General features: G+C 47.5%; 1 protein-coding gene across 1 annotated transcript in view; it reads left to right on the top strand.

Annotated features, from left to right (window-relative positions):
- The window catches only part of UBASH3B (ubiquitin associated and SH3 domain containing B), a 140,472-nt gene extending 126,059 nt beyond the window's left edge, over window positions 1-14,413 (top strand). Inside the window, exons 12-14 of the mRNA XM_070399232.1 lie at window positions 4,905-5,011; window positions 7,242-7,351; window positions 8,766-14,413. Of these exons, the coding sequence (XP_070255333.1) occupies window positions 4,905-5,011; window positions 7,242-7,351; window positions 8,766-8,903 (355 nt within the window). The 3' untranslated portion in view covers window positions 8,904-14,413. The remainder of the gene's footprint in view (window positions 1-4,904; window positions 5,012-7,241; window positions 7,352-8,765) is intronic.
- The last annotated feature ends 13,342 nt before the right edge of the window (window positions 14,414-27,755 follow it).

The raw sequence follows: 27,755 nt of genomic DNA, 5'->3' as shown, positions 1-27,755 counted from the left end.
ATATTCTTCCCTACAAACCTTTTATAATTTTCATAACCATTTTTATAATTTTAATTCACTTTCTTTTTTTCTTTAAAAATGCATGTCCATGCCTTCTATTATTAAAACCATACAATTTTTAAATCTTAATTTTTCAATGATAATTAAAAGTAAACAGCCAGCATTTCTTAGGTTGACATTTATGAACATTCTCACTTTTAAGAAATATATCTTTAACAAAGCACTAGAGACTATATTAACATCTCTAAATTTACTTTGTAGATTTTCTGTAATAAAAGCTAAAATCAGGTGAATTTAAAACTTGTTGGAATATTTAGATGTCTTGCAATGTTTCAAAGTTTTAGAGTTTCCAAAGACTTTGGAAAATTATATATAGGCAGTGAGGCTGGAGAAAAGGCAGGGTGAGATGGGAGTAGGCCTAGCAGTCTGTTCCCAAGCCTCTCGCTGCTTGGATTTAAAACTGTCACATTTTCCCTTAGAGATAACATGCTAAGGTTTGGGTGATAATGAGTTCAGCTTCTGATAATAGCAGGACTGTTAAGCAAGCATTTGTAGTTTTGTAGTAAAGAAAGTTGTTCTTTGGAAAAAGGGGTGTGTGTGCGAAGGCGCTGAGGTCGGAGAAGTTTTCAGAGTTAAAGGGGTGAGAATGCTGGCCTAGGGATCTAAAGGCTCAGTGAGGAGTCCTTCGCCGTGTCATGTTATGGAGGAGCTTTGTAAGAAAGCTGAAGTTGGGAACTCAGAGGCGAGAGTACCTAGCGAGGCCGAGAAAGGAGAGTATTTCTTGTTTAGAGGAGGGGAGAGTGATGGAGGAGATAAGGCGTTCACAGTCTAAGGAGTGGCATGGCTTTGTGGGGTGAGTGAAACTGAGGTAGGTGACTGTTGTTGGGACAGCTGGTCTTTATGAGGGGATGTCTGTACCATTCGGTCGGGCAAGAAGAGTGGAAAAGGGGTTATTTTGTAAGATGTAGTGTAGAGGTGAGGTGGCTACTGACTGTGAGCCTAATTTGTCAACCCCCATAATAGAGACTGAGGAGGGAACAAGGGTCCCAGGGAATTCGGGGAAGACAGAATAAGTGGCCCCAGTGTCGATTAAAAAGGAGATCAGCTTACCTGCCACCACAATCATTACCCGAGGCTCTGCCCTGGTGATGTAAGTCTGTGGGGCCCTGTCTGTGGGCAGCTTCAGTCTTCGGTGGCCAATCCCAGGAGGTCTGGGAGCTCCAAACTGGATCCAGAGGGAGGCCGTGCTGAGGTCCGACCTGGAGGGGCCAGGCTACAGTCTGATTTCCAGTGGCCTTCCCTCCCACACCTTGGGCAGGGCCCAGGCGGGGGTCTCGGGTTTGGGCAGGACTTGGCCCGTGTCCTCTCTTGTTGCATTTGAAGCAGGGCCCGGAGGAAGCTTAGCCCCTGTCTTACCCTTGTTGGAGGACCGGCACTTCGTTTGGGGTCATGAGAGCGGTGGCTAGGAGCTGAAAGGCCTTTGTCTGGGCTTCAGCCTTAGTCTGATCTCATCTTTGTTTTTGGGTTTAGGTCTCCTTGTCTCTATTATTAAAGACCTTAAAGGTCATGTTTAAAAGGTCTCATTGGGGGGTTTGTCCCCTCTGGGCTTGTAGGGTCAAGATTGCTGTATTTTTCTATGGCCTGTGTAAGGCCAGAGAGGAAGACTGCGGATTTTCATGTCTTTCCTGGGTGACCTCTGCTAATCCTATATAATAAAAGGCCAGACCATAAGCGTAATGACTGGAATGACCACTCAATCAGTCGCTATGATGTGGGGGGCAGGCGAGGGGAACCAGCTGGCTTGCGGCCGTGGTGGTGGGGCAGACGAGGGCCTGTGAGGGGAACCGGGTAGCTGGCTTGCAGTGGCCGGTGGGATGAGGGCCTGAGAGGGGAACTGGCTGGCTTGTGGTGGTGGTGGCAGGTGGGATGAAGGCCTGCGAGGGGAACTGGCTGGCTTGTGGCGGTGGTGGCAGGTGGGATGAGGGCCTGCGAGGGGAACCAGCAGGCTGGCAGCAGCAGTGGTGGCCAGGGACTGGCGAGCGGGCGGAAAATGGCCCTGATCGCAGGCTAGGCCTAGGGACCCTAACCACTGGGCCCCTAGTTTTTTAAATAACTGATTTGTGGGCTGCTTTCTCAGTCCTTCTTGGCAGAGAACCATGTGGTCTTGAGACCTGCCACCTTCCTGCCCTTCCTGATAGATTTACAGTGGGTCCCTGTCAGGAACAGCATCCGCTCTGCCTGGGAGGGCAGGGGCCTGCCGGTGGAGGGTATTCACATGGCTGTGGGCATGAAGCCAGATTTGGTGCTGGCGATTTCCTGAAAGGGGCACTTTAAGTCTAGTGCCGGAGTCGGGGGAGGAAGAGAGCCAAAAACTGCTCTGGAGCCGGTGTGAGACCGGGTGGTGGGATCCGCTGGGTAGGGTGGCAGGCTCTCAGGCTGCTGAGACAGAGGAGCCATAGGATGGGGGGCGGGGGGATGGTCGGCGAGATCAAAAGTAGTGAAGGAGGAGGAGGATTTGAGATCCTCTGGCTTAGAGTGAAGAAGGAAACTCTGTGAGGGAGAGCAGCTGTGACAGAGAGAAGGACGTGTCCTGAGTATGAAAAAAGCCTGGATGTACAGCAGTGGTTCTCAACCTTCCTAATGCCGCGACCCTTTAATACAGTTCCTGATGTTGTGGTGACCCCCAATTTCATTGTTACAAATTGAACATAATTAAAGCATAGTGATTAATCACAAAAACAGTATGTAATTATATATGTGTTTTCTGATGGTCTTAGGCGACCCCTGTGAAAGGGTCATTCGACCCCCAAAGGGTTCGAGACCCACAGGTTGAGAACCTCTGATGTACAAGATCTCAGACCGCTTACCCTGCCTGTGGCCCAACTCCTTACAACAGAGTATGACTTGGCCTTAAAATAAAAAGCATGAAATCTTACCATTTGTGACATCATAGATGGACACAGAGAGTATTATGTTAAGTAAAGTAAGCCAGTCAGAAAAAAGACAAATACCACGTAATTTCACCTACATGTGAAATCTGAAGAACAGAATAAATGAACAAACAAAACTGAAACAGACTCATGGACACAGAGACCACGATGGTTGCCAGAGGGGAGATGGATTGGGGGCCTGGGTGAGAGGTGAAGGGATCAGGAAGTACAAATTGGTATTTACAGAGCAGTCCTGGGGGTATAAGACAGCACAGGGAATATAGTCAACAACACGTAATAGCTACGTACGGTGCCAGGAGGGTCCAGGAAATATCGGGCGGCCACTTTGTAAAATATGTGATTGTCTAACCACTACGCTGTACACCTGAAACTCATACAAAATAATACTGTAAATGTAAACTGTCATTGAAAAATGAAATTTAGGTTTAAAAATGATGGGAGGACTGAATAGGTATTTTTTCAAAGAAGACATACAAATGGCCCACAAGTACATGACAAGATGCTTAACATCACTCATCAATGAAATGAAAATCAAAGCCACAATGAGTTGTCACCTCACACCTATTCCAGTGCTTATCATCAGAATGCAAAAGCTACCTGCTCTTGGCAAGAATGTGAAGGAAAGGGAACCTTTTATAGGGTGGTACCTGGGTTGGCCTATGGACAGCAGAATGGAGATTTCTGAAGAAATTAAAAATAGGCTACAGTATGGCCCAACAATCCTCCTTTGGTTTGTAGCCAAAGGAAAGGAAAACAGGATCTCAGAGACATCTAAACACATCACTTATGTGGAATCTACAAAAACCAAACTCAGAGAAACAGACACTAGAGCGGTGGTTACCAGGCCTGGGGAGAAACGGGAGATGTTGGTCAAAGGGTACAAACTCCCAGTTACAAGATAAATATGTTCCGGGGATCTAATGCATATAATGTGCTTATAGTTAATAATAATTATTATGTACTTTAAAGCTGCTAAGAGAGTACATCTTAATTATTCCGTCTATGAAAACAGAAATGGTAGTTATGTTACATGATGGATATGTTAGATAGGGCTACAGTGCTAATCATTTTGCAATACATGTGTATTACATCACCATGTCATACACCAAACATTACACCGTGTTATATGTCAGTTATATCCCAAGAAAGCTGGAACAACATTTTAAGAAATAAAACCTATCCTGCGGGTTATTGTTTGTAAGACTACTAAAAAGGGGCATAGGAAATATCTGGTGCTCTGAATAGGTAATGAGATCTAACTTCCACTTTGCTTCCTCTTGGCTGTGTGACCTGGGACTGATAGTCAATAAAACTGGCCAAGCTGCTTATTAATCACTAGAGGCCCAGTGCACAAAAATTTGTGCACTACGGGTTGGGGAGGGGCATCCCTCAGCCTGACCTGTGCCCTTTCACAGTCTGGGACCCCTCGGGAGATAGCCACCTGCTGACTTAGGCCTGCTCCCTGGGTGGCAGATGGCAGGCCCTTTCCCGCAGTGCCTGCCCCGCCTCCCCGGGTCGCCCACGGCAGGCCTGATCCCGCGGTGGATGGTGCCCACCCCTCCCCGCCTGCAGTATGCAAATTTAACGGCCATCTTTGTTGGGTTAATTTGCATACTCTTCTGATTGGCTGATAGGTGTAGCAAAGGTATGGTCAATTAGCATCTTTGTCTTTTATTAGTGTAGATTTACCAATAACAAGTGAAGCCTGCACTGACTGCTTCATTTCTGAGCTGGTCACTCTGACACTGTGCACCCAGGGCCTTTATTTCTGTGCATCATGTACATTTCAACCCCATGTCTAAGAGGGGATACTCTACCTCCTTCCCTTCTAGGAACAGGTAAACAGAATTATGGGAACTTTAGAAGGGTCTTGAAATAAAAGTTAAGAGTAATATCAATTGCTTTGTCTTAGGATCAAAATGTTTTATTGCCTTTGTTCATTTTCTATTACAGACCTCACATTCCAGTCAGCAAATTAGTGGTTTCAGAATCCTATGACACTTATATCAGTAGAAGTTTCCAAGTAACAAAAGAAATAATAAGTGAATGTAAAAGTAAAGGTAAGTGGCATTATTTTGGACTCCATATTTAAATAAGTGACCATTTCTCCATCATGGTTAATAGGCTAGTCAGGATGTTTTAACTTGCTTAATAAATATTTCCAGACTCTTGTGTATGCTTTCATGTTAAATTTGCAACATTCCCTTGAATACCTGGAACAGTAGACATTCCATGGGAATACAGCAGACTCAGTTTTGATATGAAGTAACTTAGATGTTTCTTGCACTCTGTGAAGGAGGTTCCCCAGTACAGTTTCTAGAAGTTCTTTAGCACACCATTGTTTTTCCTATAATTTGACCCAGGTGGGTGAACAGCCCCACACAAATATCCCTATGCAAACGCACATCCCATCACTGCGGCCCCCAACCAAGGAGTGTTCTGTTAGACTCAAGTCTGTTTGCTATTGAATTCTATAAACACTGAACTCAAATATTTAATGATATGTAGAAGTCTTCACTATAAAATGTTTAGTAAAAATAAGGCAGGTTACAGAAGAGTATATACATTCTCATCGCTTTTTTCAAGTTAAAATATGAATCTTTATAGAGCAAAGACTGGAATTATATATACCAAAATGTTAACAATGGAAATCCCTGCTCCACAGTATTATGAGTGATTCCCCCTTTCAGTTATTGCTCACTTCATTACCACTCCGAGATCCTACTAGAAAGAGACCCAGCATGTTCTCAACCAGAAGGTCTCAGTGCAGCAACGTGGAAAATACACTCACAGTATTTAATGAAACCATTGGCGTGGGGGTGGGGGGTGCTGTAATGCTCGGAACAGAGCACACTGTAGGCAAAGAACAGGTTTGTATCTTGATCGTGGCGGTGATTACAGAAGGTTGCACGTGATGGAACTGGATCAACCTGGTGAAACGTAAGTGAGCGATGTACACCCGTGTGCATTTCCTGGTTGTGACAGCTTAGCAGTTAGGCAAGAAGCTGCCAGTGGAGGGTGCCTGGGACTTCCCTGGCCCGTGTGTGTGTACGTCTATGTGTAGCATATATAGTCTATATACGTACCACGCAATCTGTAATATATGTTAGTGTGCATATACTGATGTGTAACATGACGTCTATGGCATGTAAAATTGACCCTTGAATAACACAGGGTTAAGGGTGCTGGCCTCTATGCAGCTGGGAATCCACATATAACTCATACAAAATAATACTGTAAATGTAAACTGTAATTGACTCCCCCAAAGCTTTACTAATAGCCACTGTTGACTGGAAGCCTTATTGAACTATTGGTTGACACATATTTTGTTTTTTTATGTATTAACTAGAGGCCTGGTGCACGAAATCCGTGCACAGAGGGGTGTGTGTCCCTCAGCCCAGCTGCACCCTCTTCAATTTGGGACCCCTCGAGGGATGTCCGACTGCCCGTTTAGGCCCGATCCTAGTTGGCAATCAGACATCCCTCTCACAATCCAGGACTGCTGGCTCCCAACCCCTCGCCTGCCTGCCTGCCTGATTGCCCCTAACTGCTTCTGTCTGCCAGCCTGATCACCCCCTAACCACTCCCCTGCCAGCCTGATTGACATCTAACTGATACCCTGCCAGCCCAATTGCCTCCAACTGCCCTCCCCTGTCGGCCTGCTCACCACTAACTGTCCTCCCCTGTAGGCCTGGTTGCCCACAAATGCCCTCCCCTACCAGCCTGGTTGCCCCCAACTGCCCTCTCCTGCAGGCCTGGTCAGCCCTAACTGCCCTCCCTTGCTGGCCTGATCGCCCACAACTGCCCTCCCCTGCAGGCCATCTTGTGTCCACATGGGGGTGGCCATCTTGTGTGTTGGAGTGATGGTCAATTTGCATATTACTCTTTTATTAGATAGGATACTATCCTTACAATAAAGTGAGCTACCAAAACGAATGTTATTAAGAACATCATAAGGAAGAGAAAATGCATTTACAGCAACTAATGAAAAAATCTGCACATAGTAGATCCACACATTCAAACCCATGTTGTTCAAAGGTCAACAGTGTTTTGATTGGTGCATGTAAACTACATTTGTAACCTCCTATGAATCTATAGTTATTTTATGATTAAATTGTTTTTAAAAATGATATTAGGCTGCCTTCACAATACTAAGTATTTCCGAAATATTGTTTGGCCAAGTTGTCTCCTTGAGAATGTCTGCCCCTGCCCAGGTTTGGCTTCTGGTGTTTACAAAGTTTGCATGTGTCTTGATAGAAATGGTCTTCCCAGTTCTTGCTTTCCCCCCAGGAAATAACATCTTGATTGTGGCCCATGCATCTTCCCTTGAAGCATGTACCTGCCAACTTCAGGGCCTGTCACCTCAGAACTCCAAGGACTTCGTGCAAATGGTCCGGAAGGTGAGGTAATCCATGCTTGCGTTTCAGGCCCTGTGGCCTCAGCGATTTTAGAACCGTTCAGTGACTGCTGGCAGCTGAGTTTTCTGAGTTGGGAAGATGCATTTATTGACTCTCTCACCAAGATTACTGAGTGGTGGTAACCTGTGTAAGGTACTTTATTAGGTCTTGTGTGAGAGAAAAAGAACTGTTTGACCTAGTTCTAGTTTCTGAGCTAAAATTTAGGAAGTAGCTAAAAAATCGAAGCAAATTGTCTGGCTTCCCCTGAGGGGCTGTGGGTGGGAGGAAGAACGGTGAGTGAGCCAAAGCTCGGCATCTGACAGCTCAGTGAGGGGGGGCCTGGCTGGCAGGCTTGGGAAGTAGTGATTGAAACTGTCAGGCTGAAGGGCAAACCCAAGAGAGGGCAGGGAGACAGAGCCCGCGAGGCTGGCTGACAACTCCTTTTCCTGCCATGAGCACCCCCCGCCCCCCACCCACTTCCCTCCAGGACACTCAGATGTTCCCTCTATGTGCCCCCGGAGAACCTGGTTCAAACTCCATTGCGATTCTTTTCCACGTTTTTAAAAGCTTATTTATGCTTCTGTCCTTCCCACTGCTCTGTAAGCGGCTTGAGGGCAGAGATTTTTGTCTTGTTTATAATGCAGCTCTGGACACACACACAAATAAGCTTCTAAAAGCCATGAGTCCTGAAGTGAGGAAGGACCAGCTTCAACTCTGCATGTTGCAGATACACATGGAAATAAATAAATGAATGAAGCTGGGTGAAACAAACCAACAGCTTTTCAAAAATTGAATAATTTTTTCTATTGTCTGACTATAATTTCAGAAATGTTTACGCTTTGTTTTTAGCTTGAATTGCAATTATGAAATTAGAAATTGCCTGGCCTGTATGGCTCAGTGGTTGAGCATCATCCCGTGCATCAAGAGGTCACCAGTTTGATTCCGGATCCAGGCATTTGCCCGGGTTGCGGGCTTGATCCCCATTGGAGCGTGCAGGAGGCAGCCGATAGATGTTTCTCTCTCATTGATGTTTCTATCTCTCTCTCCCTTCCTATCTCTCTAAAAATCAATAAAAACTTATTTTTTAAGAAATTAGGAATTAACTCCCAGCACCTCAGCTTCATGTACTGTCCTCATTCCTGCCACACTACAGAGCAGCCAGCTGTGGACAGGTAACCGCACTGAAGAGCTCACATATAATGAACCCTGCTGAGTCCTTTGCAGCGTAACTGCTCTGACCTCGAGTCTAGCAGCTTTTTCCATTTCATTTTCTTTACGGGTTTTGGGGATGCTTGTCTACACAGCCCCGATCAATTCCTATGAATACTTATTTTCAAGGGCCACCTGAAGATCTCTGTTTAGGTAAAACTTGCAGCAATAAACCTCTGTTTCCTGTTCTCTACTACTCTTACTTCAGATTCCGTACTTGGGGTTTTGCTCCTGTGAAGAACTGGGAGAAACTGGAATCTGGCAGCTGAGGGACCCACCCATCCTTCCTCTCACCCATGGACCCACTGGGGGCTTCAACTGGAGAGAGACGCTGCTACAAGACTGAGCCACACCCCGAGGAGGGAAACAGGCTTTCGGAAGCCTGGGGGAGACGTGTCTTTGTGTGTTTAGTAACAACGAAGAAGTCTGCGCCATGCTATACGTGACAGCGCAGAATAACTTAGCCTGCTCCCTTTCATGCTTTAAAATGCTCGTGATGGAGACTGTGTGCATAAGAAAAAAACTGGATTCAGAGATAAAGCTCATTCTCTCTGGACTCTTTTCTGGTTAGCAAGGCTTTCGGGACTTGTCTTCCTACGTCGAGGCACCTGCTACTGCGGAGGCTGTAGCCTTCCTTCCTCCGTGGCCCGACCCCGAGGCTCCCGGAGGGAGGAGCCAGCCCATGGAGGGGTGCCGGAGAGGGAGCAGGTGCGGCACCCAGCTGGAGGGACCGGAGCTGTCTGTGAGGTGGTGGGATGCCCTTTCTAACTCCATGTCCCAGTGAGGCCAAGCCACGCTGAAGGGTTCTTCTCAGGTTATCAGAAAACGTGCCTGTAGAGAGCTGTTCTGAGGTTACACTTCGACTACTGCCGTGGAGACGACCACAAGGGCGTCCGGCTCCGACGCTGCCCAGAGGGTGGCAGGGACCCGGCTCAAGCGTCCCGAGCCCCTGGCCACGCTCTGGGCAGAGCCATGCTCTGTGAAAGGGCAGACGAAGCACTTTTGCTCTCTGAAGCACTTGTGGATACTCAGGAGGAAATAAGATAAGTGTGTGAAGTAGTCAATTGTAGGAACAAAGAACTGAAAACCACGAAGTGGCTGCATGATCCGTGTTGCCACCGAAGGAGCCCGGCACTTCTGAACTGCCGTGCTGCTCATCCGTGGCCCTCGAGTCCGGACTCTGGTAACCAGTTAAGGAAGCTGACGTTCTGAAAGGATGTGCGTTACATACAGTATTTGAATGAGCAAAAAGCCCATTCTTGTGCAATATGGACATCTGCAACCGTGCCGGGGGCAGGGCGTCGTCCACTCACATGCAGTGCACATCAGTCATGCCAGGCCAGCCACAGGGACACCAGCTACACCAGGGATGTGCAAACCAAGTCAGGGAACTAAATTAAGTGGTGACAATTACGATCGCACTGCTACTTGAGCTGTCATTTTTGTTTGCTTTTCTAGGATAATTTTAAATATGTAGACAGAGCTAATTAGAGGCAGTTGGGAGAACCACGCCCTGTGGCTTCCCTTCAGACCTGTTTCCCAGATTTAGAGGGAGTTTGTTTAAAGAAAAAGAAAAAAAAGAAAGACAATCAAGCCAAAACATCAGTTATCCGCGTCTGTTTAGTTGTGTGGCCAGCTGAGGGCCGCGGGCGGCGGATGGTGGCCAGGTGCGGAGCAGCTCACTGTGTGAGGATGTGCGCCACACGAAGGAAACATCAGTGCAAATCAAGTCAATAGATACTGTAGCATCAAAGAAGCTTCGAAACCCACGTGCATGAAGCCTGGTGTGTAAAACAGGTCCATGGGCCTGTTTGACACGGGAATTTGATGATCCTTGAAACAAAGAGGGAATGTGTGCTGATCAGCTGGAGGGTTAGAGAGGGGTTTTAAAGTCACTTAAAGAAATGTGTCGTGAATTTTACATTTTAAGAAGCAAATCTTGATTTCTAGCATTGTGCAAACAGCTTCTGAGTGTGGAAGTAACTCTATGCTGACACCATTGGTTAATAATATGAATGTTTTAATCTTCAAATGGTGACATACTCATTAAAGGGCTGTTTTTTATCCTTACTCTAGGATAGCTGCCATTCATTCTTCTTTTTTTAAAATATGCTTTTATTGATTTTAGAGAGAGAAAGGGAGAGAGAGAGAGAAACATCAACATTGAACAGCTGCTCCCGGCACGCCCCCTACTGGGGATGGAGCCCATGGCCCGGGCATGTGCCCTACCGGGAACCGAAGGGAACTGCTGGCTTCTAGGTGCCAGGGTCAACACTCAGCCATGGAGCCTCACTGGCGGCCAGTCATTCTTCCATCCATAAGGGCATGAGCCACTGCCCATGGCCTTCAGTGCCCAGGAGAATGCCTGGTCCCTCCCGTGCGGCTCCTTGGCAGCAGTGAGTTCTGGGCTGTGTCTGTACTTACACAGAACAAGTTCCTCATGGGCTCTCCTCCGCTCCCCTGGTGGTCTGAGTCCCAGGACGGACTGCAATCCGTTGCCTTTGGTCCAGTGTGCACAGAGCCTCGGGCTGTTGTCTGCACGAGCAAAAGGAGGCAGAGACTGAAGTCATTTTCTGAGTAATTCAGGTGGGAACCCTGAGTAAACAAAGAGTTCATTCCTCGGCTTTAATTATCCAGACTATTTTTCAAAATGGCCTGAAAATCTGAATTCACATTACATTCTTTTTCGCATTTATTTAAACAACCAAACTTAACCTCCAAATGAGAAATTCTTTGGAAATCATGTTGAATGTATGTGTAATAAAAGAAACATGATTTCATATTCATTCCAAAATTCTGGGTTAATATTACAACCTGAAGTGCAGGCTGGTTATTTTTTATCTCAGCCTGATGCTCCGTAAGAACAAATGTTGATTGAGGGTTGGGGGCGGAGAGAAGAAAGGAAGGGAGAGGAAGTGCCGATCAGAACCAAACGGCTCCTTGCAGAAGGAATTGTCTCTTTTAATGTAGAAAGTACCTGAGACAGCCTGAGGTGACGTTAACGGGAGGGTTTCAGCGAGGCTTGAGAGTCTGCAGCATTTTGCTCTAGTGCACGCGTCCCCTCCAGCACCCCAGTATCAGGCACGCGTGGCTCTTGGTTTCCCTGACTTACAGCCACATCTCTCCTGGGGGCAGGAGTGACGGCCCGTTTTCATGCAGAAGCTGAGTCTCCTCTCCAGCTGGTCGGTAGCCAGGGCCTCAGGCTTCACCCCAGCTCACAGGCCGGAGACAGTGTTTCCATTACATTTGGACTCACAGAATCTGAACGGCTGATTAAATGGCCATCTGGTGGCTGAAAGAGGACGGTATTTTTCACCCTGTAGTGAAGGGCTTCCAGCAGTTTCTACTTTTTATTTGAATTATACTTTAACCAAAGAATTATTTTAAAATAACCTTATATTTGAAAGATGATTTTGCAAAAAATAAATAAAAATAATATTTTCTAGAGTGATGTCAGTTTAATAAATCACTGTTGCTAATTTTCTTGCATTGTAGGCTGATGTGGTATTTGGAATGCATCCTGATTGTCCTCCAGTTGTGTTTGGCATTACCATCATGGGTCTTCCTACTCGTGCATTTGTATTAAACAAAGCCTCTTCTTTCACTCGCCTAGTGTCCTTGTCTCTGAGGAGGCGTCCAGTGTAGTGAAAAGGGAGGCGTTCCGTGTAGCCTGGGCACCGCCGCCCCGCGTTCAGTCGGAAGGCATTGCCGATTGATTGCTCCTCTGATTTACTCTGATGTGTGTGCGAGCGTGCAGACGAGCCGCCTTTGATTCTCACCGGCTCTGTCACAGCTGCACTGTTCCAGGAAGTGCTCAGATGGTGAGGGACAGAGCTGTTTGCTTTTAAATTGTAATCCTGCCCCTGTGAGAACCCAGGGCACGAGCTGCCCGGCCAGGAGGAACCAGGCTGGCCTAGGAAGCTGGGGAAGGAGCGAGTTAGCATCTACTTAGGTTAATGTTGACTTTACAAAGGTGAAGGGGTGTTCCCTTCGGTGATGGAAGGTGCTCTTCATCTTTAAAGACGGGATTGAAATGAGATTTGCTTTTCTTTAATACTTCAATACATTGAATTTTCCTGGAAAGTGACTAGCTATTGTGAAAAATCACGGGAAGGAAAAAATTGCCTCTATAATATACGTAGAAGAAATAACTTGATTTTTAAGTACATGTAATATTACGCTCAGTGTATGTAGGTTTAAAATTGATGAGCAGTCAAACTTAATATACAATTAGTTCTTATAAATGTGTGACATGGTGCCACGTCCCTGCCAGCACTCCTGGACAAATGAAATGTTGCAGCTGTTTATTCTTGGGCGCTGTGGAAACGTGTGCTGGCTCTCTCTCTGATTGCCACTCGAGGTGAGGACAGCCGTGTTCTCATTGTGGTGATGCCCAGACCTGCCTCAGCCTCTGCTTTCAGAGGTATATTGGTTTCTTCCTCGCTGAGGGCTGTGCTATGCTGACCAGGTGTGTTCACTGGAGGAAGGAGGTCTCTGTGAGAAAGAAACCACCCCTCCCCGCATCACCAAGTTGCTGTGAATGCCTGTGGCACCTGCGTGCTCCTGCCTGGGCTCCCCACGCAGCTCCGGCCACTCCAGCCCGCGGGCCTCTCCATCGCGTGGTCCGTAGCCGCTTGCATAAAGGAAGCTGTCCTCGGTCGGCCCAGAGCAGCCTCATTCAATGCTGAGTGGTCTGCGCTCCGTCGTGTGTTCTGCTGTTACTGTGGTCACTGTTGTTTTGTAAATGTCCATGGAGAGTGTGAGGGCCCAGGGCCACCGGCTGCTGATGAGACGGAGGGTGCTGGGCAGCACAGGGCCCGGTCGGGCGTCCCGGTGAGTCATCAGGCTGAGGAGATGGAAACCATCCCCGGGTGGAAGGCCAGCACCAAAACACTTCCTGCCCACGTGGGAGCGTCTGGCCTCACCGCGGCCCAGCCTGGAGGTGCCTCAGGAACCGTCCACAGAGTAGAATGTGGGTCAGAGAGAAAGGAAACGAGCCCCAGCAGGCTCCACGCTGCCCTGAGCGACAGACCCGTGTTCCACACTCACTGACTGTTATTGCTGATGTTGTTACAATTGTTCCATTACTAGTTGTTGTTGTTCATCTTTACATAGACCCCGTTTTTAAAGTCATGATATGTTAAGCATAGATTTTAAATAAACCATGTAGGAAAATGTATGCCCAGGAAATGATGCCAATTTTCATTGACACAACCAGATCCTACTCTGGCAGGGTTAACATCCTGAGGAGAGGTGTACCAAAGGGACCACACACCAAGCCTGACGCGCTCAGGGGAGGCCTGCATGGCCGCCTTACACACTCAGAGACCGGCAGTAACCACAAAGGGTGGTCTGAAATTAAAACTTTTTAACTAAAAGCAGTGATGGTGGATAGTCATGTCCTAGGCTGGTGTCCTCCCTGACAGGTCACTCTTTACCTTCACTGAGCCTATTGTCTTTTTGCATCTATGACAAGATACTGGAATGTGAAAACAATGCCCCTCTTTCTGGACCCCTCAAAGCACAGGCACTGCTCTGCGGAGACCACACATCCCCTCATTGTTATTGACTTCATTGTTGACTGTTAACTATCCTGCACCCACCTAAGCAAAGGAGGTACCTGTCTATCATTTTACTTTTTATCCAATCCTAGAGGTTTCCCTGCTTTGATCTCTCCCGCCTCCCTAATCTATCACCAATGGATTTCCTGTAACCCACCTACCTCTCCTCGTTTGACTGTAATGTATAAAACAAGGTGAAAAACTGCCATTCTCTGGAGCACCATCCCAATCTGTTGAGATTCTGCTTCCCGACAATTGTCGACAGTTTGGCTCAAATAAACTCACAAAAATTCTTCTCAGGTTTGAATGTTTCTTACGTTGACAGAAACATAGCAACTAATGCTCACGTCTTACAAAATACCAAGCCATGCTTAGCCTTGTGGCTGGTTCTTAGCTGTTCTCTAAGCGACAGATCCCCAAACTCACTCGGGCCTTTCCTGACAGATGTAAAGCCTGCCTGCAAATGGAGAAGATAATGAATCAGTGTGCTTTGGATTTGTTTAAGCTAAAATAAACAAAACGTTTTTTTTTTGTTTTGTTTTTTTTTAAATTGAGGACCAAAAAAGTCTACCTTCTGAAGAGATAATAAAAAAATTCTTCATTTTGCTAGAAATAAACGTAACCCCCGGATGGCTTGCTCCTGCCATGAGAAGCCACCCGGCTTACTTAGCGTCCAGGTGCCCTTGTGTTGACGGGCAATCAGCAGCTCTGCATGTCACTGGGGAGGGGCCTCGTGTCCCAGGGAAGAAGTCAGATAAAGCTGGGTTACGGTCCTGGCTTAGCTGCTTGCTAGATTCCTCACATTCCTTTCACCTTCATCTGGGCACATGATGATTTTTTCACCATGGTCGTGACTCTCAAATAGGACAACGGATATAAAATACCTCATTTTGTTACCCATGGTGAGAGGTCCTTGTCTCCACCAGTTCCCAAGAAAAGGAATTTTCTGAGACTTGCTCAAGAGGAGGAGATGTTGTGGAAAGCGATATTTCTGTGGAAATCAACCTCCTGAGTTTCCAAGGTCCCATTTCCCTTAATTCCCCGAAGGAAGATGATTAGTTGTGGCTTCAGCAGAGTCCCTGTTCCATGTTAGGGCGTAGTCCAGCCCAGCATCAGGCTAGTTTAGCTTGGGTTCCCCACTGCAGTCCATCAGTCCATTGTGTGTGAGCCTTGGTCCACGCAGCTCTGGAGGAAACACAGGCGATTACAAGGTCAAAGGAACCAGAGAGCCAAGAATGAGCTGCGGAGAGGGAGAATGTCTGTGTTTAGGGGATTGTGTATTCCCAGATTTTCGTGGGCATGCAGTGGCCCTGTCCACTCTGGCCATGACCCCTGTCCCCAGGTCTGACTGACAGAAACCTTCCCCAGACACTACAACCTACCTGCGCATGCACCATCTCCCCTTAGGTGGACCCTCCCCCAGGGACCTGCAGGGAATGGGCCAGTGGTTCCCTGGGGAGTGAAACTGCAGCTTCCTGGAGAAGCTGCCCAAATGGCCATGCTTATAATGTTTAGCCTCCCTTTTGCTCCTTCCCTATTATTAATAACTAGCTAATTGCAATGGTATCAGCTTCCCACCCCCCTTTAAAGAGAAACTAGCTTCTTTGTAATCTTACAAATGGTGAATGGATGAAGGTCTCTCTCTTCTTGTAACAGTTTCATGCTGTCAATGGGCATATGCCTGCCTTTCCCAAGGCTCAGAGGCTCTCCTATGACTGACAGAGGGACAAGGGAGCACATGGGATGGGGAATCTTCATGCCGGGAGAGGGATTTTTCAAAACCCAGGTCAGTCTGGTGTCCCTGGGAGGTGGCACAGGCAAATGTCAGAGGATGATGTGCTGAACAAGCTGCCATTTTTGGATTCTAGAAGTGGCCAACTTGACAAGAAGGTTAAAAGGCATCATTAAAAAGTGAGGACACTTATAGCAACTGAATGTCTGGTGACCAGTAAAAGCCCACGTGACAAAGGAAAAGACTGACTTTACAATGTTCCAGATGAGGCTGGAGAAGTGGCTTCACCGCAGGCACGCGTGTCACACCTTTCTGAAGCCCTTCTGTCCACCATACTTACCTCAAATGAAGCAAAGGGAAATATTCTAAGATTCCCCATCAGAAACTATGGGGCTTTTCTGTCTGAACCACGTGGGCAGGAAAGGGAAAGCAGTTTCAAATAAAGCCAGTAGGCCAGCCGTACTTCATTCACTCAAACATACGTCCAAATCATTGAGCCTCACTTCAGGAGACGTGAGGCAGATGGCTTCTAACGTGAGGCTTACTCTGGGTGCACCGGCAACCAGGTAACTAAGGACATAGGCACACAATCTATTAAAATAGACGAACACAAACCACAAAAGTTAATACACATAGCAAATCACAAAACAATTTATTAGACGTCTAGGTGCAAGGTTTCTGCCTGCATGAAATTAAGCAGTGACAATGGATAGGTTGTCTACAGTTAGAATATTCCTGGTGATGTCATCAGATGCTGAGTTCTGTGAAGACACAGCCTTAAAAGCAAAACTTTGAAGACAGTTAACTACTCTGGAGCCCAATATTCACAATTGGGTATTGTGATTTCTACTGAAACACAATTTTTCTTCCTATGATTACTCATATTTTTCATTAAAGAGACTGCATTAAGTCAAGTTTTAATTTGGCCTAATTATTTGCATAAACATAAGAATAGCGATTGATCAATACTGACTATTGCTAAAACTCCACACCTGGGAAAAATTGTATTACTATTTCAGGAAGGTCTGAGCCCCTGGTGCAGGAGAGGCGAGACACAAGTCTCAGAATGCTGATATTGGCAGTGGGGATCATGTGCTCTGGCAACAGGACAGCAGAGCTAGGAATAATTAGGTATGCTCATATTTTTCCTCAGCTATCAAATATCCCTCTCAAGAGGATGAAAGTTTTTTTTTTTAGATGTTTCCCCAAAAGTCAATAAGTAATACAATCTCCACTCCCAGTGCCTCAAGAGTGCACACTCTGCCAAGAAATTTTATTCTGGGTTTTCAAGGAAAAGACTGTTTGCTTTTGAGGTACTAATACCTGGTCTCCAAGAACTCTTACCTACGCCATCTTTTGGAATGCAAATTCTGAAAATTAGATCTTATCTGAGCCAAAGTTATCTAAGCTAATCAGTTTAACTCAGGTCACCTGTGATTTGTTAAATCATTAAATTTGCAATGTGATACCTGTTTCTTGGAAGTATGTCTCTTAAAGTGTAAATGTGTTTGCCAGTAAAACAGCCTATGTTCTAAAGGTTATGGAATGTGTGTGCCAGTCTAGGGAATGCTAATTGCTTATTTTTAGCTTTTTTTCCTACCTTATCCCTTCAGAATTTGGTAGTTCTTTTTTTTTAAATGTTTTTTCTTTTTTCTATTTTGACAGTATTACAGATTACAGATATCCCCCCCCCAACTCCTACTTCCCCACTCAGGTCTTCTCTACCCTATTGCCATGTCCATAGGCTATGCATATCTATCTATATATATAAAGAGCCAGGGGCCACCACGTAAGAAACAACCGAATGGATGACCAAACAGGCTGAGTGGGGCAACAAGGCCAGCAGGGGGGTTAGTGAGGGATGACCAAACAACTGAGCAGCAGGCTGCTTGGGGTGACCAGGCTGTTGGGGTGGGGGGCAGTGAGGGGCGCCAGTCCGGCAGAGGGGGGCAGTGAGGGGAGACCAGGCTGGCAGGAGGGGCTGTGAGGGGCGACCAGGCCAGCAGGGGGGGTAGTAAGGGGAGACCATGCTGGCAGGGGGGCCAGTTAGGGGCAACCAGGCCAGCAGGGGATCTGTTGAGGGCGACCAGGTTGGCGGGGGGGGGGGGGGGGGGGCAGTTGGGGGTGACCAGGCCGGCAGGCAGAGGTGGTTAGGGGTGATCAGTCTGGCAGGGGGTCAGTTAGGGGCAATCAGGCAGGCAGGCAAGTGAGCAGTTAGGAGCCAGTGTTCCTGGATTGTGAGAGGGATGTCCAACTGCCAGTTTAGGCCCGATCCCCTGAGGGGTCCCAGATTGGAGAGGGTGCAGGCTGGGCTGAGGGGACGCCCCCATGCATGAATTTCGTGCACCGGGCCTCTAGTACTATCTAATAAAAGAGTAATATGTAAATTAACCATCACTCTGTGACAAAGGTGGCGGCACCCATAGTGGCCATGGCAGGATGCTGGCAGCTGCACTCCAGCAACATGAGCCCAGCATCCACGCCCCCGCCGTGCGGAGGGAGGAGAGGGGAAGGGCCTCAGGCTGGAGACCGGGGTGAGGGATGCTGGGCTCATAGCAACATGAGCCCATCGTCCACACCCCGGGTGTGCGGAGGGAGGGTAGGGGATGGGCCTTGGGTCGGAGGCTAGTGTGAGTGACGCTGGGCTCAGTGTCCTTGCCCTGGCTGCATGGAGGGAGGGGAGAGGCCCTGGCCATGTGGAGGGAGCGGAGGGGAAGGGCCCCTGCCACATGGAGGGAAAGGAGGGACCTTGGGCCAGAGGCGGGGGTGAGGGATGCTGGCGTCATTGCAGGCTGGGCTAAGGGGACCCCCCCCCCCCCCCATGCACAAATTTCATGCATCGGGCCTCTAGTATATATAAAAAAGCCTAAGTGACTGGCCGGTAGCTATGACACAGAATGACCACCAGGGGGGCAGATGCTCAATGCACAGACATGGAAACATGGAACAGAATGATGAATCTCAGAGGGAAGGGGGGAGGGGGAGGGTGGGAAGAAGAGATTAACCAAAGATGCATGCTTGAGGCCCGGTGCATGGATTTGTGCACCGGTGGGGTCCCTCGGCCTGGCCTGCGGGAATTGGGCTGAAACTGGCTTTCTGACATCTCCCAAAGGGTCCTGGATTGCGAGAGGGTGCAGGCCAGGCCGAGGACCCCACCAGTGCATGGATCTGTGCATTGGGCCTCTAGTAAATATATAAGTTCTTTGGTTTATCATTTCTTGTCCTCCCCACAATAAAAGAGTCATGGAAAAACATTTCTTTGCATAAATTCAATAAGACCAGTTTTAAACTATGTGGTCTCATTAACCAAGATTTTGACTGAAATGGCATGTCTGAGAGAGACATATATGGACTACAGATGTCACCAGAAAGCCTTAAGGAATTAAGATTGACTTTCAAAGCCAATCAAAGTCCATTGCAAAAATGGCCTGATACCTTGTCTGGTCACATGGCTCAAGGCAATCTTTCCAGGTAAGGAATGAAGGTTATTTTCCTGAAAGATGGCAAGAAAGGAACCTCAAGGCATTAGGGGATCTCGAGGACTTGAGGAATTAACCAAAACCTACAGGTATCACAGGCAAAGCCTATGGCAACTGTGGCTTGGTTTCTTTGCCCTGAGGTGCTGACTACAGCTCAGTATAAAGACTGCTTATGAAAAATTCCAGCAAAGCAAATTTGAAAGCACCTGTGTGATTGATTTGATCAGTTGCTATTCTCGTGTTTATGTAAATAATCAGGCCAAATTAGAACTGGACTTAATACAGTCTCTTTGAAAATAAGGGTAATCTTAGAGAGGAAAAATTGTGTCTCAATGAAAATCACAATATTCACTGGTGGCTATTGTACTCCAGTGTAGTTAACTGTCTTCAAAGTTTTGCTTTTAAGGCTGTGTCTGTGTGTGCCATTGAGGCCTCAGCACCCGATGACATCAACAGAGATGTTCTAACTGCAGAGGACCCATCAGCATGTCACTGCTTGCTTTCATTCCAGCAACAGCCTTATACCTGGACATCTAATAAATTGGTTTGTGATTTGCTATGTGTATTAACCTTTGTGGTTTGTGTTCATCTATTTGAATAGACTGTGTGCCTATGTCCTTAGTTACCTGGTTGCTGGTGCACCCAGAGTAAGCCTCAGGTTAGAAGCCATCTGCCTCACATCTCCTGAAGTGAGGCTCAATGATTTGGACGTATGTTTGAGTGAATGAAGTACGGCTGGCCTACTGGCTTTATTTGAAACTGCTTTCCCTTTTCTGCCCACGTGATTCAGACAGAAAAGCCCCATAGTTTCTGATGGGGAATCTTAGAATATTTCCCTTTGCTTCATTTGAGGTAAGGATGGTGGACAGAAGGGCTTCAGAAAGGTGTGACACGCGTGCCTGCAGTGAAGCCACTTCTCCAGCCTCATCTGGAACATTGTAAAGTCAGTCTTTTCCTTTGTCACGTGGGCTTTTACTGGTCACCAGACATTCAGTTGCTATAAGTGTCCTCACTTTTTAATGATGCCTTTTAACCTTCTTGTCAAGTTGGCCACTTCTAGAATCCAAAAATGGCAGCTTGTTCAGCACATCATCCTCTGACATTTGCCTGTGCCACCTCCCAGGGACACCAGACTGACCTGGGTTTTGAAAAATCCCTCTCCCGGCATGAAGATTCCCCATCCCATGTGCTCCCTTGTCCCTCTGTCAGTCATAGGAGAGCCTCTGAGCCTTGGGAAAGGCAGGCATATGCCCATTGACAGCATGAAACTGTTACAAGAAGAGAGAGACCTTCATCCATTCACCATTTGTAAGATTACAAAGAAGCTAGTTTCTCTTTAAAGGGGGGTGGGAAGCTGATACCATTGCAATTAGCTAGTTATTAATAATAGGGAAGGAGCAAAAGGGAGGCTAAACATTATAAGCATGGCCATTTGGGCAGCTTCTCCAGGAAGCTGCAGTTTCACTCCCCAGGGAACCACTGGCCCATTCCCTGCAGGTCCCTGGGGGAGGGGTCCACCTGAGGGGAGATGGTGCATGTGCAGTGAATCAGGATGACTAGGGAAGATAGTTGCCTATCAGTCAAGCCTGGGAAGCCATGAGTTGCCTAGAGTAGACAGGGTCATTGCAAACCCATAAAAATCTGGGAATATATATTCTCCCAAACAAAGGAGTTCATGCTCTTGCTTAGTCTTGGTTCTCCAAGTCCTTGGACTTTGCACTCCCCTGTGTTCCCTCCATAGCCACATGACCCACGGCCATGCAGACCCCACACACAGTGGATGGTGGACTTCCTGCAGCAGGATGCACACTCTCAGCTCGCCTGATGCTGGATTGGATGGTGCCCTCACACGGAACAGAGACTCTGGAACTCTGGCTTTTTCTCTGCTGAAAGCAAAACGGGACTTCTTCTTGGCAGGAAGGTGGTAGAGGGTCCTTGGAAACTCAGGGGTTTGATCCCACAGAAATAAAGCTTTCTATAGGTCTCATTCTCCTGTGGGGGTCTCCAGAAATTCTTATTCCAGCTATACCCCAAGAGCCCCACTTTCACTGATAGCAATACTACATGTTAAGAAATAAATAATTGCTTTTGCTGAAGCCAACATAAAATTATACATGTAGCCACTTTCTTGTCTGTGGGGAATATCAGGGACCAGGAAGGAAAATGTCCTCATTCATACTGATATTGCTTTACTATTCTCCCCATAAGTTAGCTGCTGTAATAGAGGAGAATGGGAAAAGTGGGTGGTTGACTTCTGTGGTCTGTCTATGAAACTGTCATAATGACTTACCATCTTCCCTTCATATAACTCTGTGTAGTCTTAAGAACACATTCTCATCACCATTTTACAAGTGAGGATATCAAGTATTATTAACTCACTGTATAAGACTAGGATATTAGGTTGTTGATTCATTCATCCTTCTACAATACTGACTGAACACTCTGTTCCTAGCAGGGTGGCAGGCTGGGGCTACCATAGTAAGAAAGAAAGCAGTGTACCTGTTCTCATGTAGTGGACAGGTGGACAATGAACAGGTAAATAGACAAGGTACATAATTACAGCTGTTGACCAATAATGCTGTTTAGGAAAAAAATCTGGGTCATATGGTAGCTTTGGGGGGGGTCTGTGGGACAGGGGGTACTACTTTAGATAAGATGGTCAGGTCTGTTGTCCCCAAGCAGGTGGCACTCACACTGACAGGTAAGGCTGAACAGAAGTGGGTCATGGTGGAGAGCCAAATGAGGAGGCTCCAGGAAGATAGGAAGTGCAGAAGCTTCCTGTAGAAAGGAGCTGGCTGGGGTAGAACACAAGAGTTAGGGCATTAAAGCTCAGGGGGGTGGCACACAGTGGGGGAAGTGAGGTTGCAGAAGCAGGCAGACCCGAAGACACGGGGTCCTGGACCCCAGGAATCCAGTTGCCCACAAGCAGAGTCTGGCCCGCAGCTGGTATGTGTACATCCCACAAGCAAGAATGTTTTTACAGCCTGTGTTTGTATGGCCCACAATTATAATGGTTGAAAAGCATCAAAAGAAGAATATTATTTTATGAACCATGATAATCATATGACATCCAAATTCCAGTGTCTTTAAATAAAACCTTATTAATACACAACCACGCTCATTCATCTACATATTGGCATATTGGCTATGGCTACTCCCAGGATACAACGGCGGAAGTTGGCAGTTAAAGCCATAGGGCCCACAAACCTTGGCTCTTTACAGAAAAGGTGTGTTGGCCTCTGTGTAGACCAGGATGAAGCACTGGGAATTCGTTCTCAGCCCACAGAGTCTGACGCAGACACAGGCTTTCCTGGCATAACAAATGAGTAGATTGGTGGTGTCCAGGGGCCGGCAAAGTGACACCCGGCACTTTCTAAGTACTTTACCCGTGTAAACCTCTTCCATCTCCTCCACAACTTATTTAGCAGATACTATTATTAGTCCCAATTTACCGAAGTCGAAGCTGCGTCTTAGAAGGATTCAACAGTTTGCCCAAAGTCACATGGCTGGTGAGTCACATGGCAGATTCGAGCCATGTCAGCCTGGTTCTAGAGCCTGGATTAATAGTTTAAAATATTTTTGTAAATAAATTTTAAAGAAAATATCGCAGAACCCTGTGGCCCCTGAGGGACACAGCTTGGGAAGCACTGCTCTCATCTAATCCCTCATTTGTGGATGAAGACACAGAGGGAAGTCACCTGTCCAGAGAGAGACCTGTGAGCTGAGACCCGAAACCGGTGCCTGCTGTCCTGTGCCCCTTCTCTCAAACCACACCTGAAACCAGCCTTCACGTGGGTTCTGTTTAATTAGACCAGGTCCTAGCAGAGCCTTGGGAACAGAAGCTCAGGCCCCACCTTCTCCGGGCACGTCTGACCTGTGGGCTCTGTGGGGATGAGGGCAGCCCCGGGCCGTTGGGGTCTAAAAATGGATGGAGGGTCCATGAGCCACTGAGCAGGCACTTTGGGTACCCTATTTATTCATTCCTCCAGACCATCTTGTACTGCAGTTATTCTCCCCGTTTTATGACGGCGGAAACAGAGACCAAGAGGAAGTCGTTTGCTAGGGGCTACATGGCTGCTAGTGGCAGGGGCCAGGTGACAAGTCTAGGTCTCTCTGCTTCCTACCCCCATACTCATCCCACTGAAGTTCTGCTGACCCTAGGAAGCCTTTTCTCAATCAATAACCAATTACAAAGTCTGCTGCTCCAGCTTAGAGACTCCACCGGCACTTTGTGTAAGTCTACAATAGCCCCCCAAATCCCAGCACTGGGGGAACTCACCCTCGCAGCCCCTGCTGGGAAGTGCAGGCGAGCCCCTCCCGCCCAGGCCCGGGGGAAGGCCACACGCTTGTGACAGAAGCCATGAAAGGGCAAAAAGAAAGTTCAGGCCTCTCTCGTAATTGCAACAGAAACCCAGTAACTTCCACCCAGGGGAAATCCCCTGTTTTTTGTGGCCCCTGAAACAGTCCAACTTTCACCTGCTTAATAAATGTCTCCTTTTCCTGTTTGTTTGTTTCTTCTCAAGATAATCTACGTTGACCAAGGTGAGGATGGGAAATAGAAAGGAACTTTTTTTGTTTGTCTAAAATCTGTCCCCACGACACCACCCTACCAAGTGTTACTCCCTGTTCGCACTGAAACATGGCATGCGAACTTCAGGCCCCGGGACCAACACGACAAATGGCGTCCGCTGCCAGGCCTCCCCCGTACAAGGTGGCCAGCAGACATTTTCCCATCAGGAAGAAGGAAAAGGTCACTGGTTGACCACTGTGCCCCCCATCTTTCCCTCCACCCTGCGAGGCAGCACCCACGGCCGCTGCGGCTGAAGAGTGGGTCTGAGAGAGTGGGAGGGACAGTGAAACCACAGTGCGTCATTCACAGCCTGGCTCGCAGAGTTTCCCCCACGAACCACTTTTATTCTCTGAGTCCAGTAAACTCTTGTGGTATTTGTCAAGTTTTCTGACAAGCTGAACATCACTGCCATGGGTGAAAAGACACACTTCTCCTTGCCCAGTGACGGCTGTGGTGAGGTTCCCTGTGATGCTTGGGAAGAATGCTAAGCCAAACACCCATTCAGGTTCCAGAGCATAGCGAGCAGTGTCCCTATCTCCCATGGGAAGCTCGTTCATGCGCTCCCTCACGCCCTCTGTTCCCAATGCCCGGGTCAGGTGCCTGGGTCCCAGGCTGCATGGAGGTGTGCGGGGGTATGGAGAGCGCTCTGGGGGCAATATCCACGAAGGGAGCGAGACCAGGCCGGGAGGAGCTGAGCTGAAATGCAGTCCCAACAGGCCTCACCAAACCGTGGCGGGAGCTCTGGGCAGGAGCCCTCTCTGTGCTGCCCCTCCTTGAGGCCAGGAGCAGGCCTTCAGCTCCATCCCCGAAGCCCCTGGAGGGGACCCCTGTGTGAGATGGCTCTTTCCCAATGAACGCAATTTCCAGAGAGGAGCCCAGCTGGCCTGTCTCACCTGCCCAGCCACCAGGAGATCGAGAGACAGTCTGGGTGGCACATCGAGTGTACACCCCAAGTGCCAACAAGGGACCATCATCACCTGATTTAACTACTCCTGCTCTCCTTGAACTTTCCCTCTGAATTAAGCGATTGTTATGAAAAGCTAATGTGGGAGAATACAGTTTTCCTTTATCTAAAGTCTTCCTACAATTGCTTCAATGCAATAGGCAAGAGTTAAAAACTGTACTATGGCAAACAGCCTAGAAGCCCACCTACAGGCGAAGGGTGAACAAACTGGGGTGTATTCACACACTGAGCCCTGACCCAGCAGTAAAGAGGGGCCTGCACATGCTCCTCATAGATGAGCCTTGGAATAATGATGCTGAGCGAGGGAGCCAGGCAAGGGATGCTCACTGTGGGAGTCCGTCCACAGGACACCTACAGCATTAAAGCCAGCCTTAGTTCAGAAAGCAGATGGTGATTGTTTTAAGAGGGGATGTGGGGAGGGCCAGAGAGGATTAAAAAGGCGGGGGGGGGGGGCTCTTGATAGGTGTATGCGTATGTCAAAAGTTACCCAATCGTACAATTCAAATACGGACAGTCCATTACGTCAGTTACATGTCAATACAAGCATTTTAAAAACAGCTATCTTATGAAAGGGACATGCCAGGCCTCAGCGACACTCAGGTAAGTAAGAGGCAAACTCTGCTTCCAGGGAGCTCAGAGTCTAGCAAGGGAGACGGATGTGTGTTCAACTAAATCTAATGCAAATCAAAATAAAACTGGTGTGATATAAAGAGAGAAACGATCACGGGGCAAAGAAAAGTAGGGAATTTTTTCTGGGAGGAGAGAGGAGAGTCAGAGCTAACTCACGCAGTGTTTACTATATGCCGGGCACTAAAGTATATTAACATCTTCAGTTCTCCCCACAGCCATGTCTGGGTGCTGTCATGACACCTGTTTCCCAGGTGAGAAAGCTAAGCTGTGGCTAGGAATCGTGTTCTTAGCCGCTGGTCACTACTGCGCTCTGAGAAGCGCCCACTTGACCTGGGCTGGAGGGTGAATAGTCTCCCCAGAAGAGAGGCCGCTTTTGGCAGAGAGGACAGTGGGAATTATGACCCAGTGTGCCTACAACTGTGCTTGAAATATAGCACGAGTTTCCTGTGGGTGTACACTGGGGAGTACAGAACAGGGACTGCAGGGAGATTGTGGCCAGGGCTGATGGCCTTGAATGGTTGGCTAGAGCAGTGATGGCGAACCTATGACACGCGTGTCAGAGGTGACATGCGAACTCATTTTTTGGGGTGATTTTTCTTTGTTAAATGGCATTTAAATATATAAAATAAATATCAAAAATATAAGTCTTTGTTTTACTATGGTTGCAAATATCAAAAAATTTCTATATGTGACACGGCACCAGAGTTACACGCCGGGCTCAAAAGGTTCGCCATCACTGGGCTAGAGAGTTGGACTATGTCCTTCATGCAAAAGGAAACCATTGGGAGTTTAGACTAGAAGAAGAATATCAAAATGGAGCTTTAGAATGGAAATCGAAGAGAAAGTCCACCTGTTTGCAGTTAGATGAACACCTGGTAAATGTCATGTGAGTCCATTCACAGGTATTGCACTGAAACTATATTAAATCAATACATTTGGGATGGATTACACTGTACATTTAAGTTTCAATCTCAGACTATTTCATTCTCTGGTCGCCTGAGTCCTGTATTCCTTGTTTTCACCTATGTTTCTGTACATTGTTTCACTCAACAGAAAACCATAATTGGACAATAGAGAAATGAAGTGAACCTTCTGCAAGCCCCTTGCCTGAATTTAGTTCAAAATTGGTGCAACTCCACCTACTCCACCCCTCGCCCCCTCACAGGTTTTAATGAAAAGTCCTATGATGGCATTTTAACTTTGTTTCATGTACAAGTGATTTTTTACCTCCTCATAGACTCAAGTTACATGATAAGCTCAAGGTCTGAAAAATCAGGCACGGCGTGTGCTGCTGAGTCCAGGAGGTCCCGGACACCGACAGCGCCGCCGGTGGCCCGCCGCGGCTTTGCCTGGGAAAGTCCAAACACCCGACACAGAACAGCACTCCTCTAGGGGAAGTGTGAGAAGCTGGGCACTAGCCCTGGTCAGTTCTCACCTCCATGAACTTTATGTGTACTTTTCTGGGGCTTTCTTAAGAGGGTAGGCAACAGGGTATAACAATAAAGCCTCACCCTTGGCATCAGCAGGAAAGTCAAATGCTTTGACACCCATGGAGCCTGAACTATAAAAACTGGAGTCCATGGAGGGAGCCTTATGAGGAAAAACAATTATCAGACCAAAGACTCAAAAGTGTCTCAGTTCTGCTACTGACTCATTGTGTCACCTCAGGCAAACTCCTTAATTCTTTATTTAGAATTTTTTTTATTATTTTTAGAGAGAAAGGGAGAGAGAGGGAGAAACAGACAGACATCAATGATGAGAGAGAATCATTGATTGGCTCCCTCCTGCATGCCCCCTACCAGGGAACCAGGCCACAACCAGGCATGTGCCCTGACCAGGAATCAAACCGGTGATCTCTCGGTTCATAGGTTGACACTCAACCACTGAGCCACACCAGCATGGCCTTAATTCTTTATTTTTTAAAATGGTACAATGCAATGCTCCCTGCTTCCAGAAGGAAGTCAATATATTTCAATACAGTCAACCAGCAGGAGAACCTCCTATGGCCCCACCCACCGGCTGATAGCAGCGCCCACTCCCTGGGTTTCTGCTCCACTCACAGTCAGCGCTGCCAGATCCCCGGACACACCTGGAGAGCTTGGCAGACACAGGAGGCTCCTCATTCAAGTGGGAGTCTGATTAATCAAGTGGGGCTGACCCTATCCATCTGCATTTCAGCTGATGGCCCTCGGCGGTCATGTCGCCATACTGTTTGAGACATGTTAGATTTGTGCTAAACTTCTTAAGGAAGGTCGATTCTCT

Source organism: Myotis yumanensis, unplaced genomic scaffold, assembly GCF_028538775.1.
Source record: "Myotis yumanensis isolate MYYU_CA2020_CCGP unplaced genomic scaffold, mMyoYum1.0.hap1 SCAF_19, whole genome shotgun sequence".
NCBI lineage: Eukaryota > Metazoa > Chordata > Mammalia > Chiroptera > Vespertilionidae > Myotis > Myotis yumanensis.
This window is presented reverse-complemented; position numbering and strand designations above follow the sequence as displayed.